This window comes from Austrofundulus limnaeus, unplaced genomic scaffold (genome assembly GCF_001266775.1).
Source record: "Austrofundulus limnaeus strain Quisiro unplaced genomic scaffold, Austrofundulus_limnaeus-1.0 Scaffold296, whole genome shotgun sequence".
Taxonomy (NCBI): domain Eukaryota; kingdom Metazoa; phylum Chordata; class Actinopteri; order Cyprinodontiformes; family Rivulidae; genus Austrofundulus; species Austrofundulus limnaeus.
This window is the reverse complement of record NW_013952698.1, coordinates 188,181-202,619: the sequence shown is the minus strand read 5'-3', so window position 1 is coordinate 202,619 and position 14,439 is coordinate 188,181. Positions and strand designations below refer to the sequence as shown.

Sequence of the window (14,439 nt, the reverse complement as noted above, 5' to 3'; positions counted from 1 at the left end):
ATATAATCCTTCAAAATTAAAATGTAAATACACATTTATATCTAAATAATTGATGTAATTGATTTAATGGCACAATAATTTATTTGTCAAACTTCTTTTTGACCCTATAATTTATTTTAATACGCCAGTTATATATTTATACATTTATTTCCAATAATGATAGGTTTGGTCCTCCATATGACTCTTCATAAATTAGAACAAAATCAAACAGAACATTTACATCTGGTATTCTTGTTTATCTCCTTTAAAGGCAAAGTATGGAAGCCCATCTTTGCTAGTTGACAGAAAAATATCACGACATGTCATAAATATGAATTTTGAAGTCTTACCTATAGCATTAAAAATGGTAATTGCTGAATTATTGAGTTGTAATTTTGAGATGCTAAATCAATTGTACGAGTTTAGATGATCATTATAGTGTTAATATCATCATGACTTTCAGTCTCACAATACTGACTTTAAAATACACCATTTACACAACTAACATAACATTTTCTATTTGTTCAGATAGTGAAAGGGGATTTTAAATAAAATTAACATCATCTTAGTAAATAAAAACAGACTCTGAAAGCAAAGTGGGTGAGAAACATTTAATTCCTTTATATAAAAAGGGGAAAAAATTAAGCATATATTTAAACTTAAAAATGATAATCATGAGATAAAATGACAAACCAGACTTTTTTGTCATAATTATTAGTTTGTAAGTCATAATTCTGGTTTTAAAACTTATCATAACCTATTATGTTATATTTTTTGTTCAAATGGCCTAGCTGAGACCCCTCCCTACTCTGCTACTTCTCACCTTTGCCAAAAATGCATGCAACCTTCATCTCTTTATCAAAATAATGATAAAAATAAAATAAATAATTATAAACTTTTATTTGGAAAGGGAAAAATTAAGTTGATTGATCATTGAAATGGGCTTATTTGTGCGATTTTTATATACAAATTTTAAATTTATATTTTCACAACCTCTGAGCAGACAAGGTTATTTGCCCCTCTCTGGTGCCCCAATCAGGATATAGGAACCACTGGTATATAGAGATGTGCTTTAGAGTGGTATTTAATTGTGAAATGGAGGTCAAGTTTCTGATTTACTTTATTATGGGTCATAAATACAAGTTTTAAAGTCATAATTATAAAAAAAATGAATCACATCTGAATTTAGATAAAATTGTTTATCACAATCCATCCATCCATCCATCCATCCATCCATCCATCCATCCATCCATCCATCCATCCATCCATCCATTTTCTGTACACGCTTCTTCCTTTTCAGGGTCGCGTGGGTCACTGGTGCCCATATCCAGCAGTCACAGTGCGAGGGGCGGGGTACACCCTGGACAGGTCGCAAGTCCATCACAGATTTATCACAATCATGGCTTTAAAAATCTTTCATATGCCCTGTATGTGATGATTTATTTATATAAAATATTTTGTTCAAGTGGCAAAGTTAGATCTTCCATACCACAGTCACATCATCTCAGTGAATTTATTAATTAAGGGTCGAAGACTGGGTAGTCTTTCATTTTGACAGTTCCTCATTAACGTAATTATTAAATAAAAAATAAAATGAGTTTTAAAGTTTTTAAATATGATCTACCATGTCACAAATTTGTTTTGATTATTTTCTTTTTTATTTGTAGTGGCAGCAACGGACTTCCATACAGCGTCACTTTATCGTGGTAGTAAATTAAGGGTGGAGGGGTGGGGTTTGGGGTGGGGTTTCCTTGTGAAGTGGGTGGGATAGTTTCTTATTTCTTCACAACAACAAAAATAATCTATAAAATGAAAAAAAAAAAAAAAAAAAACGTTGCGTAGCTATTTTACGCACAGGGGCGGATCTTTCATTCACTCGCGCTGTGTGGGTGTGGGAGAAGGAAGGGGGCTCAGCCAGTCAGAAACAATCAAAGATGTTTGAGTTTCCATGCGCAGTGACCAGGCAGCACACACACACACACACACACACACACACACACACACACACACACACACACACACACACGCACACGCGCGCACACGCACGCACGCACACACACAGCATTATCACCCCTCCTCCTCCTGCTGCAGCTCGGATCTCTCCGGCCTCCACACACCGCAGGGGTTGGTAAAAATCACTCTCGATCAAAAGAAGAAAAAAACATCTGCGAAGAGAAAACTGCTGGTGCGATGTGAGTTGTTTCTGCAGGGGGAAACGAGAGGAGAAAAACAAAACTAAAAAAAAAAGAAGAAGAAGACCTGTTGAAGAGAATGAATTACGCCAAAGCGCAAATGGTGAGTGTTGAAGCGACTCTTTTTTTCTTCTTTTCTGGCTCCCACTCGTGTTTGTTACAGTAACAAAGCAACTGACCATAAATGTAGTTTTACTATTGTGTTAGGACTGACGAGAAAAACACGTTGTTGTTGGTGAAAGCTTAAAAAAAAGCTGCTTTTTGGAGAAAGTTAATTTTGATGCGTAAAATCTGAGTCAGCTTGTGAAAAAGTTACAGAAAATATATTTTATAATTAGTTTTTTAAACAAACAGAAACACAAAGTATCTGTAGAAATTAGACAGTTTTATATTAGGCTCATTAAATCTTTTTAAACCCACCTAATTGGGTCAAAGTTAACTTTAACAAATCCATATTTATTTAGGAAAATTATTAGGTTTTCATTTTTAGTTTGAATGAGTTGTTTAAAACTGCAGCACCATATGAAAAACATTAAAGTCGAGTGAGTATTAATTTTCGCTTTGATGGTTTATTCATTTATTTTGTCCATAGTCGAGCTTTTCTGAGGAGGGGACTTTGGCTGGCTGTCCACAGCCCAGTCCTGCAGGGGTGAAGCTGGAGGCGGTGATGGATCAGCTGAAGAGGGAACAGGAGGAGAAACATCTCCTCCAAGCCCAGCTCCTGTTCACCCAGCAGGCAGCGGCGGTGGCGGCGGCGGCCAGGGCGTCCGGCTCCAGGGCGGACGGAGTGATTTTTCAAGCCGCACAGCAACACCTGAGCAGAATGGACCTGAAAGTGGAGGACTCGGATCAGGGGGTGGAAGAGATGCTGGAGCCTGAGGAGGGAGGTGATGATGTTGATGACGATGAGGAGGAGGGAGACGAGCATGGGCCTCCTTTTCAAGCAAAGAAGCTGGACGTCCAACAGGTTTCCCGCTTTCAGCCCTTTGGTACGTCTCTGCCAGCCTGTGAGCCCGAGTCTCCACAGATGAAGCAGGAGGAGAAGAGCCTGTCCTCTCCTGCAGGTCCGACCACCTTCACGTCACCTAACGGCTTTGCTGACTGGAGCTACGATGAGCTCTTCAGACAGGTACGCTCAGCTTCTGCATGACTCTGTGTGAACTTTAAAACGTGCAGCTGGCTGCATTATCTACCTGTTTCTTATCATGTCAAGGCCTCACCTTCACAGAGAGAAAACAAACATCTGCGACTTGCCTCCCCCCCCCCCCCCCAGTCTGTGTGTGTTGTTGTCTCTCTTATTATTAATTATTGACTTCCTCTTGTTGAGAGTCAGGCTGACTGCTGCCCAGTCAGCCGCCTGCTTTCTCACCTAAAGAGGAAGGAGCGTGTCCCATTTGGCAGGACGCCTGAACTTGGCTCGTATTTATTTACCAGCCGGGCCTGAGATCCTCATTATGCACCTCTAGTCTCTGGCTTTTTGCAAAACAAATGATTTCTCCTCAAGCTGGGCTAATTGTCCCTGGCTGTGGTCCAGTCCTAACTGTGCAGAGAAGCCTCTGGAGGTCAGCGGAGATGGAGTTGAAATGAGAGCGGAGGATTATTGGACTAGCCTCAGGTGTGTATTTATGGACTCTTCTTTCTGAAGCTCGGCCCGATCGGCCCTCCTGTGTGCAGTGGTGGACAGTAGTGGAGTACATTTACTCGAGTACTGTAATTAAGTACATTTTTTGAGTATACTTTAGTAATTATTTTTTGGGGTACTTATTACTTTCACTCCATTTCAAAAGCAAATATTATACTTTTTACTCCACAACATTTCTAGGAAGCTTTTAGTTACTTGTTACTTTTGGTTCAGCACAGCTTTGTAATCGGCTCTTGCTGTTTTTCTTTCTTGAAATGCAATTGGCCACACTATGTTCCTCATGGTGAACCAATCACAGTTGTAGCTCACATCTAGGATAGATTTGGAATTACATCATCTTCATTAACGGTGGGGAGCTGATCTCCCGCCTACATTAAAAAAAAGGTAAATAGACTGAACTTATAGAGTGATTTATTTATACGGACCCCACAGCGCCTTTACACTTACAGACATTCACACATTCACACACTGATGGTGGTAAGCTACACTGTAGCCACAGCTGCCCTGGAGCACACTGACAGAAGTGAGGCTGCCATGCACCGGCACCACTGGACCCTCTGACCACCATCAATAGGCAAGGCAGGTGAAGTGTCTTGCCCAAGGACACAACGACAGAACCCAGCAATGGAGATGATTGAAGATAATAGAGAAACCAGCACACACGTGGTCATAGAGACACTGAAAAATAGTTCATATCAATTTAAATGTCTTATGAGTTCACTACGGATAAACTACATTTGTGCATTTAAGAACTCACCACTCACTTTATTGCATTTTTATGCTGAAGTCTTTACAGGTGGTGTAGAATTTGTAGAAGAGTGATTCTACAAACCCTATCAAAAATGGTGGAATCACCTTTTTCTTCATTTCTTTTAGTGAAAGCCAGAAAGTTGCCATTTGAAATGACTTTAGTGTTGTGTCATGTCTGTGATCTTCTTTTTTCTACAAAATAAAACAACTGAATGACCATCCTCTCAGTCCGGTGATTCCATCATTTTTGCCAGGAATGTGTCAATACATCAGGTGGTTTCTGAGAGCTGCAAGGTTCTGTAAACTCACTCTGAAAACTACAGAGATGTGTTGATAGTAGAAAATATAATTTGTACTTTTGAACACTTGAGCAATTTTAAATGCATGTACTTTTGAATACTTAAGTATTTTCAAAAGTAAGTACTTCAGTACTTTAACTTTAGTAGATTTTTGATGGAGCAACTTTTACTTGTAGTTGAGTCGATTTGACCCTGAGCATCAATACTTTTACTCAAATACTAGAGTTGATTACTTTGTCCACCACTGTGTGTGTGTATGGCCTCCTTGAAAAGGCCCCATGTCAAAATAATACATTATGATTAATGAGGGCTGTGGGTGGAGGGACAGCTGGGCTAGTGCCTCACAGCGTGAAAACAGCCACTCACGTTCTCCTGCATTACTTTTATTAGAGCAGAAGGAGCTTTTTGTTTGATTAATGGGGGGTTTCATGCACATCATGTTGATTATTACTGTCTTATTTTCTTATTTTTACTGGTTTTTTTTTTTTTGGCAAACTGCAAATGCTATTCCGATGGAAACATTTAATCCCCTAATTTAAACGATTATTTCAAATGTTAGCTGTTAATCAGCGTTGTGACAAAGATCACCCCATCCTGTTACTGTTAGTGGACCGCTTTGCGTGGTTCAGTCGTTGCTTAGCAACACTAAATAGCGCCTTATTTCCCCTGCATTAAATCAATGCAATAAAAGGCTGTGACAAAGAGCGTGTGTGTTCGCTTTTTACACACCAGCTGCCCAAACCTGGAATATTAATGTTTTTCTTTAATCAAAGCACTAATTCAGATCCTTTGAAGTGGGGTTCTGCGAAAAGTTTATGAATAGTTAATATATTACCTGTTGTAGATAAGCTGTTTGTGTGATTTTGGTCTGATGCAGATTGATGAACTAACAGGTGGTTAGCCAGAGCTGGGTCAAGACCAAATTGGATTGCTGCTGTCTTCAAATAATTTTAATGTAAAAAAAAATTGGAACAATTTATGCTCGTTACTTCACTTTCAGTTTCACAAAAGAAAAAAATATATATCTCTGATAGTAATCAATGGCTGTACTATTGATTGTTTGTAGTCAGTCCAATTTAAGAAGGCCACCACAGCTGTTTGATTCTGGCGAACACAAGAATGGCTTTCTGTCAATCAGTTTTACAGATATTAAGCAAAAGTCTGGCCTGTTAGCAGCTAAGAGTCACTTAAAACACTGAGAGCAAAAATATACGTTTTTGTTTCTAATTCTAATTGTCGGGGTCAATCTTGTCAGTTTGTTAGCAAAATATCTCTTGACTCACTGGATTTTTTTGTATCTGCAACTGATTACCTTTTGGAGTCAAATTGATTTAAGATGACCCCCTACAGTTAATTGACCTTAGCAAACACAAAATATCTATAACTCAGTGATTTTTACAGATTGTGTACTAAGATTTGGTGTGGTAGTAGCTGAGACTGTTCCCAACTTAAACCCTCTGGAAACTTTGAAATGAAAGCTGGTAGGAGGTGTGCATTCCTTGAAGGAATGCTAGTTTCATTAAAGGAGATAAATAGGGAAGTTAAGTGGTGATATCCTTGTATTTTAATGCTTTTAATCAAATACAAACTCCTGCAGCGTAGCTTTGCAGCAAATTGCATTAAGTCAAATATTTAATAATCCCATTCTTAAAAAGTTGTCTGTTTAACAACAAAGAGATTCTTTTTCCTGACCCACATCCTGAATACTATCAGGGTTTCCCAGGCGAGCTTGTGTGAAAGCTCTGTGAGCAATTAACTGAAGGCTCTTTGTTAATAGATCTGCAGTAGGTCCCACTTCCTCATCAATAAGAGGGGGAAGGGTTTTATTTCGATTTGATGGTGAAAAGTCTGGCATGTTTATCTACCTTCAGTGGGGTTTTTTTTCTGGAAGGATGGGGGTTCTTTTATTAGACATTCTAAGTTAAGGCCTTTAGCAGTGTCAACATCTCTCTCTCTCTCTCTCTCTCTCTCTCTCTCTGTGTGTGTGTGTGGTGGATACAGTGGACTGTTTAAACAGTTTAACCCCTGAAGACTGAGAATAAGTGGGTGTGTGTGTCTGTGTGGGTGCGTGCAAAAAGTTAGACATTTGTGGGAAAGTCGTAGACTTAAGTGAGGCATACAAGCTTGGAAAGATGCCTAAAATAATTAGCTTCAGGTAACCTATAAATAAAAACACTTGACTAAATGATTACTTGGTGGAAATGATTAATAGAAATGTGAAACGCCTAATGCCATAGATGACCAAACTAGAAGTAATGATTGAATTCATGGAAAATATCTAACCTGGATCACATTAAATGCTGGAATTTAAAGGGACTTGGTGCATATTTCTGGAAACTTTTCAAAGAGTAGAAAATGTTCCGCAATAAGCTGCAGTGTTTGAATGCTGAACTCGGTCTTTATGGTGCTCCACCACTATGCTTGATCCCCGAAATTTATTTATTTTGTGTAATTTACCTTTTTTCTTTTCCCCAGTACAGTACCTATGTTCCTTAGTACTCGTTTCCCAGTACCGGTACCTATGTTTCTTGGTTCCTACGTTCCCTGGTACCTATAGTATGTTCTCTATGTACCCAGAGCCATCAGGATACGATGAGCAAGCTGGGCATTTGGGCCCCCAACGGTCGACCAACATCGTTGCATTGAAATAACTGGGGTCCTAATCATGCTGCCCCCTAAAGGGGCCCCGTGCGGACCGGCCACGCATTGGCTGTGACTATGACTCAGTCACAGGCTCAGCCAATGACCGCAGCCGCCAGTCTGCAACTTTCCTCACCTCAGTCTGTTGAGGAAAGTTCCATCCTGTCTGCGACATGATGAAATGTGTGCTTGCATGCTGCCTGCTCTGCCATTGTAAAGTTTTGTAAAGTTCAGCAGTGATATGTGCGCATGAAGCGCACATACCCTTCAGTTTTTTCAAAAAGACAATGGAAGAAAGAAATTAAAAAATGAAAACAAGACAGTGATAAGTCAATGGACATTAAAAAATTAACTTAACTAATGTACCTATGTTCCCCGGCACTTACACTATGTTCCCTGGTACCTACATTATGTTCCCTATGTACCTACGTTCCCTGGTACCTACAGTATGTTCCCTATGTACCTACGTTCCTTGGTACCTACAGTATGTTCCCTATGTACCTACAGTACGTTCCCTGGTACCTACAGTATGTTCCCTATGTACCTACGTTCCCTGGTACCTACAGTATGTTCCCTATGTTCCCTGGTACCAACAGTATGTTCTCTATGTACCCATGTTCCCTGGTACCTACACTATGTTCCCTATGTACTTACGTTCCCTGGTACCTACAGTATGTTCTGTATGTACTTAAGTTCCCTGGTACCTACAGTATGTTCCCTATTTACCTATGTTCCCTGGTACCTACAGTATGTTCCCTATTTACCTATGTTCCCTGCCCATGTTCTCCCAGATTAAAAATAAAGTCATGAAAGATGCTTGGCTTCCCTTTCAAATGTCTTTTAAAGCTTATTTAAAAAATGACTGAATAATAGCGCAGGAATTGTACTGGGAAACATAGAGATGACCCCTCATAATATCAGGATTTCCCAGCTGATTTTTAAAGTATTTCTGTTATTGCACAAGGAAAGTAGCAAAGATTTAGGACTTTTCTGCTCAAAATCATGGTTACCATAGTTTTTGGTACCGCTCAGAAAAGTGTGTTGGTCATTTCCTTCAAGGGACCCACAAATTAGATGTTTATTCATCCTATTTTGACAAAATTCAAATATCATAAAATTAAACCAATGCACTATAGTTGCGTATACCTCAACACATTACTTGTGACTTCTTCTTTGGTGCGATGAAACAAGTCACATACTTACTTCTAAATGTCCGCTTCAAAAATTCCACACATATCCAATTCACCTTACTTGTTTACCTACACAGACTACGGCCAACCTAATGTAGGTCAGTCAAGTGATTCAACCTTTTGCCCAGTTTTCATCAGATTTAGTGGAGTGCTTTGTTTACATTGAACACTTACCCGCATTTCAAAACTGAGTGAAAAACTACCAGATTAAGCTCGTATAAATTGCAGCCCATTGATGCATTTCAGGTAAAGCTTTTTATGTCTCATTTCATAGTTTCCAGTAAGTACTTTTACAAATATTTTTATAACTGAGACTTTGAATGTGTTTTAGATACATTTTATCAGAGGTGTATCGTAACTAGGTACATTTACTTTGTTACAGTACTTGTTTTTTGAGGATTTGTAGTTTTCCCAAGTATTTTTGAACCACAACTTTTACTTTTATTTTGTTACATTAAAACATAAAAATGATACTTTTACTTCTTTACTTTAAAATTTAACACCTAGTTACACGTTACAAATTTAAATATGACCGAACTCTTCATGATAAAAAATGAAGTGTTGAATTTATTTAAGTTTTGTCAACTGGTTCCAGTAAACCGAACAGAGTAAATGTAATGCAATTGGTTAAATTCCACATTTCATTTCTTAGCTTGAGTAAAAAGTAATTTTACTTTCCTTATTATTGTGTGCGGTTTTACAACTTTTACTTAAGAACTTTTTTCTTATCAGTGAGGTAAAATTTTACCAGGCATTTTTAAATGTGTTTTTACTTTTACTTATTTATTTTAAGTACCTTCGTTTTGAATAAATCACATCTATTTTTACTTTTTATAAAAAATAGATTCTGGTCCATTTAAATTATTTCTAACCACGTTGGGATCTCAGAGCGTTTTTGTAGCCAACCACAGACATTCAGATATTCTACAAAGAACCCCAGCAGTTCCTTTTGTGCAAACATTTGGGGTCATTTGGTGAGAAACTCCCATTTATAGAAAAAAAGAAAAGAAAATGTCCGTCAGAACCAGACTCAGTGTGAACATCTGCCTCAAGATGTCGAGGTGAGAGGGGTGAGAGGGGTGGGGGTGGGAGGGGGGCACTAAAAGGTTGTGGGTGTACGCCTAACAACAAAGAGCCGCTACGATGCAGCTGTGAACTGTCAGTATTAGCAGTTTGAGTTGTGTTTTTAGTAAAAACACAGGGAGGTGCTACAGTTAGACCAGAAGGCGGCAGATTATCGGCTCCGGGGTTAATTATTGTTATTATTATTGTCTGTAAGTCGGCTCACGCTGACACTTTAATCCGTGGGTGAAAGGGAATATTCCCACAGAATGATACAGTTCTGCGCAGGTATCAAGTAAAGTCATTTATACAAATCCCTGTTTTAATCTACAACCTGGAACTGCCAGGAGCTGGCCTCATTAACCCACAGACAGCCAGCTTACTGAGGCAAATCACAATCCTGCAGCTTGATGTGCAGTAAGCACCAAATAATGGATTTTTAAAGTGAAATGAAAAACGATGAGAGAAAACTAATCAAATGAAAGCAATTAGAAAGGAAAGACTCTGGGCTGTGTTTTAACGTTCCAGCAAGAAAAATGGCCTCTCAGCAGGCTTTCGCGCACAGTTGCACTCATGCTACCCGAACATTTTTAACCTCTAACGTCCTGCTGGTTTCTTAAGGGGGAAGGTAGTGAAGGAACCACACGTCATGATCAGTCTACCCAAACGGAGGACTTTGGTTTTTAATAATCTGCTTCATCTGCATCAGAAGCAGATTTTTGTTGCTTGAAATCTGTATCAAATCATTTGCATTATTTTTTTATTCCAGTATTCATCAATACCAGCATGTACTGAGGATAACAGGAGCTTTACATGTATAAAAGAGGAGGAGCACAGAATTTCTCCAGCCCAAAAATGAAGAATAGCAAATAAACACTGCAGACACAGTCCTTATTCTTAAGAATCCAGCTTTTCCTGTTGATTGAGAGCCACTCATTTAATCTTTCTGGGTTATTTGTTTTTGTTATTCAGTACCAGGAAATTCTACTCCCCTTTTCCCACTTATTTCTGCATCCAGCCACAGTGCAGGTTTGGACCATTTTTGTTTACTTTTGTGAAGAAGTGAGTAATACTACAAAAACCTGGTGCAATTTGTCCTTTTTCCATTGAAGAACATCTCTTTATGTAGTTTTTGCTTTGAGACATCATTGCAGCTGATTGGCTCCACTCCTGTCCTCCAGTGAACCATTTGTCTTTCTGACACAGTTGGTCACAAATTCCAGGGGCCTTCCGTTTCTTTAAACGGACATTGTACGGCAACAAACACAAAAAATCAAGCTCAGACAATTGCTCAGCAAGCAGCAATAAAAAGCCTGCAGGATGCAATGTCATCACATTCCTCTGTTATCTTGATTTGCAGGCTTCTGATGTTCCTAACGGAACATAACTGAGGACACAGCCCTAAAAACATGGTGCCGCTGTTTGCAATTAGTTAATTTGACTTTTTTTTTGTGAGTATGTACAATGTTAAAAATCTCGTTTATGCAGGTGTTTCTCTCAACATGATGGCCGTTCTTTGTTTTGACGTGAATCAATGAATGATATTTTATTTTAGACAGGCGTGTGCAATTTAAAATCATGTTCACACAGTGGATTTTACCATAAGTGAATTTCAAAAACAATCATAAGAAAATGTGTGGCACTTGGAAGAAAGTCAGATTGTTTAGAATTAAAAAACAAAACAAAATAACCAGTAAATTTGCAACTGATTACATTTGAAAGAGGTATAATCTTTATTTTGTAGCCAAACAGAATCGGATGAAGCAGTCGTACTGAAACAGTTGATCTTTATTGGCGGGAGGATCGTGTATTTTGGTTCCTCTTAAACAGAGGAACCTGAGAGGCTTTGTGGGAAGGTTGGTAAATAAACGTGCATGTGTGTACAATCATCTGATTATCAACTTATCAGTGATGGTGAATTCTTGTGATTAATGGGTCGTCAGCAGGACTGGAGCGTCACATGGGGTCTCTAGTTTCCCATTTGTACACCTCAGACCTCCAGTCATGTGCAGAATTAGTTCCTGTTTGCTCTAAAATTATGCTTAAAAATCATCAGTCAAACTAACTTTTTAATTGTAACGTCCCACCCTGCGTTATCGCTTTCTAGTGCCGACTTTGCTGCTCGTAATGAACAGATTGAGTGCATCGTGGATTTTCATCTGACTAAGTTTGTTTCCAGCATTCCACTGGAGGAGAGTTTGCTTGTAAAGAGTCAAGGTTAGCGTTAGCTGCTCCACGCTTCCTTCCGCCATTGGTCTCACGTGCACACCTGATAGTGAAAGTGTGTCGCACACAAAAATATATCATCATCACAAATAATCGCAGTCATTGCAAAACAACGATTTTCTGACGATTAATTGCACACGATATGGTTTTCCCTGACTATATTCTACAGACTAAATCAACTATACTTTGATAAAAAGTTATATTTTTTTGTTGAGAAATGCTTCAATTACTCACTTTTTTTTCTATAAGTTGTTGCATATCTCCCATCATCGTTTTGATAAAAGGTTTGTTTTCTTTGCAATCATTTGCTGACAGAAGTCTCTGTGACTCCCCCAACGAAGTGCACAGTAAAACAAAGGCTTGCTTTATGTTTGGTTTGTGCAGTGAAAATGTTGCATCAGTTTTTCAGTATAAGAAACTAAACCCTCCACACTCACTAATAAAAAACTTCACAGATCAGGTTTGTTTATCCTCTTAGACTGGAGGTGTGTGAACCTCTGTGCTAACGAGGCCTCCTTGAATTCAGGTGTTCCAATTAGGGAGATGAGATCGGGGCCCCTCCCTATAAAAAAAGACAAATGAAGCTTGGCTGTTCTTCCAGATAGTTTGATGGGAGCCATGCCTCCAGCCTTGCATCTATCAGAGGACATTAGGAAGAAGGTTGTGGCTCTGCACTACTCCGGGAAGGGCTACAAGAGCATCTCCAAAGAAACGGGTGTTCATCGGTCCACAGTTCGAAAAATCATCTACAAATGGTGGAAGCATGGGACGGTTGGGACGCTCCCGAGGAAGGGGTGCCCTCTGAAGAACACAGCAAGGACACCATGTGATGTCCTAAATGAGGTGCAACAAAACCCTGAGACCAGGTTTATGATTTGTCTCAATACAGGAAATACAGGGAAATGAATAATAATTAAAAAAAAAACAGACAAAAGACAAAAAAAAGTTTTTCTGTGTGTGCATCTGTCTGATCTGCAACAATCTGTTGGAAATAAATTATAGATTCTTTTGACAAGCTGTTTAGTTGTGCTCGTTTGTGTTGGTTTTTACAGAGAGGAGGAGCAGGAGCAGGAGGAGGCATCTGGGCCGAGGAGAATGAAGGAGGGAAAGCGAAAGGAGAGCCATCGAGAGATTTTGCCAAGGTTTGTTGATCCGATGGATGAAAACATGGAAAAAAAACCCTCAACCCATCACCCAGCTGACTGGTTTCCTCTGGATGTTTGTGTTTCTCCTGCAGCTCTATGAACTGGACAGTGACCCCCAACGAAAGGAGTTTCTTGATGAACTCTTTGTCTTCATGCAGAAACGAGGTATGATTTGGCTTTTTAACCAACTTTCTATTTTTAGTAAGGTATTGATTTACTTATATACGTTGTGACAATATTTTTTATCTCAGCATATTTTAACAAAAAAAGTATTTGCAGATAAAAATTAATCGGCTGGTATTTAAACTAAACAAGTAAAACCTCACAGCTGTTTCAGATCTTTTGTACTGTTTTGTATTGGCTGAAGAATCATGTCAGCAAAAAAGAAAAAAAATACAGTATATATATTTTTAAACTGAAGCCAAAGAGGATTCATTACTAAAATATTTGAAAGTATTTGTCTTTATTTTTAGGTTTGAAATGTGTAAAAGTTGTTTCTTTGAAAACTGGAGACTCATTGAAACTTTCTTTAGGGTTGAAGCTTTTACAGGTTTGGATTTAGTTGTTTGTTTTGTTTTTTGTCATCGCTAAGTAAAGACGGGTGATGATGTTTTTTGTGTCGGTCTGTTAGCAAAACATCTCATGAACCACTCGATGTTTTGTAATAAAACTCTCAGAAAATAATAATTGGACGTACACCAACAACTAATTAACTTGACTCAATTAAAGATGGCCGCCACAGCTATTCACAGTGAGCTAACATAACAAGAGTCTTTCTCAGTGAATTCCTTATTGAGTTCAAATTTGGCATGGTAGAAGCCGAGTCATTCACAAAACATAGTGCTAACTGACTTTAAACAACAAACATGTTGTTTTTGTGAGAATACGCATTTTATTTTTTATTGACTATAAGACCTTTATTTCTCATCATAGGATGATTTTAGTATCAAACTGTGCCATGAGATGTGCATTTCTTCTAACGTTTTTTTCATTTTGCATTCTGAATCATATTTCATATTTTAAAATGATATATTTACTAAAATTAAAGACCTATAATGTTTTGGGTAATTATTTTTGCTGTTAATTTTTGTCTTTAAAATGTGCCTGAAAACTTAAGCGTTAACAGTTTTATTTAATTCCAGCCTCTTGACATCTCTAAGTGTTTGATTACAAAAACACACACATTTAATTTCAAGCGAGGGTATACAGCCGAATGTCTATTTGTGTGGCTAAAGTTCATCCCCTCGTGTGTGTTTGTGTGTGTGTGTGTGTGTGTGTGTGTGTGTGTGTGTGTGTGTGTGTGTGTGTGTGTGT

General features: G+C 38.5%; 1 protein-coding gene across 1 annotated transcript in view; it reads left to right on the top strand.

Annotated features, from left to right (window-relative positions):
• Window positions 1-2,013: 2,013 nt before the first annotated feature.
• Window positions 2,014-14,439, top strand: part of arid3b (AT-rich interactive domain 3B) — a 27,298-nt gene continuing 14,872 nt past the window's right edge. The window contains exons 1-4 of the mRNA XM_014021526.1: window positions 2,014-2,274; window positions 2,764-3,300; window positions 13,033-13,122; window positions 13,218-13,290. Of these exons, the coding sequence (XP_013876980.1) occupies window positions 2,251-2,274; window positions 2,764-3,300; window positions 13,033-13,122; window positions 13,218-13,290 (724 nt within the window). The 5' untranslated portion in view covers window positions 2,014-2,250. The remainder of the gene's footprint in view (window positions 2,275-2,763; window positions 3,301-13,032; window positions 13,123-13,217; window positions 13,291-14,439) is intronic.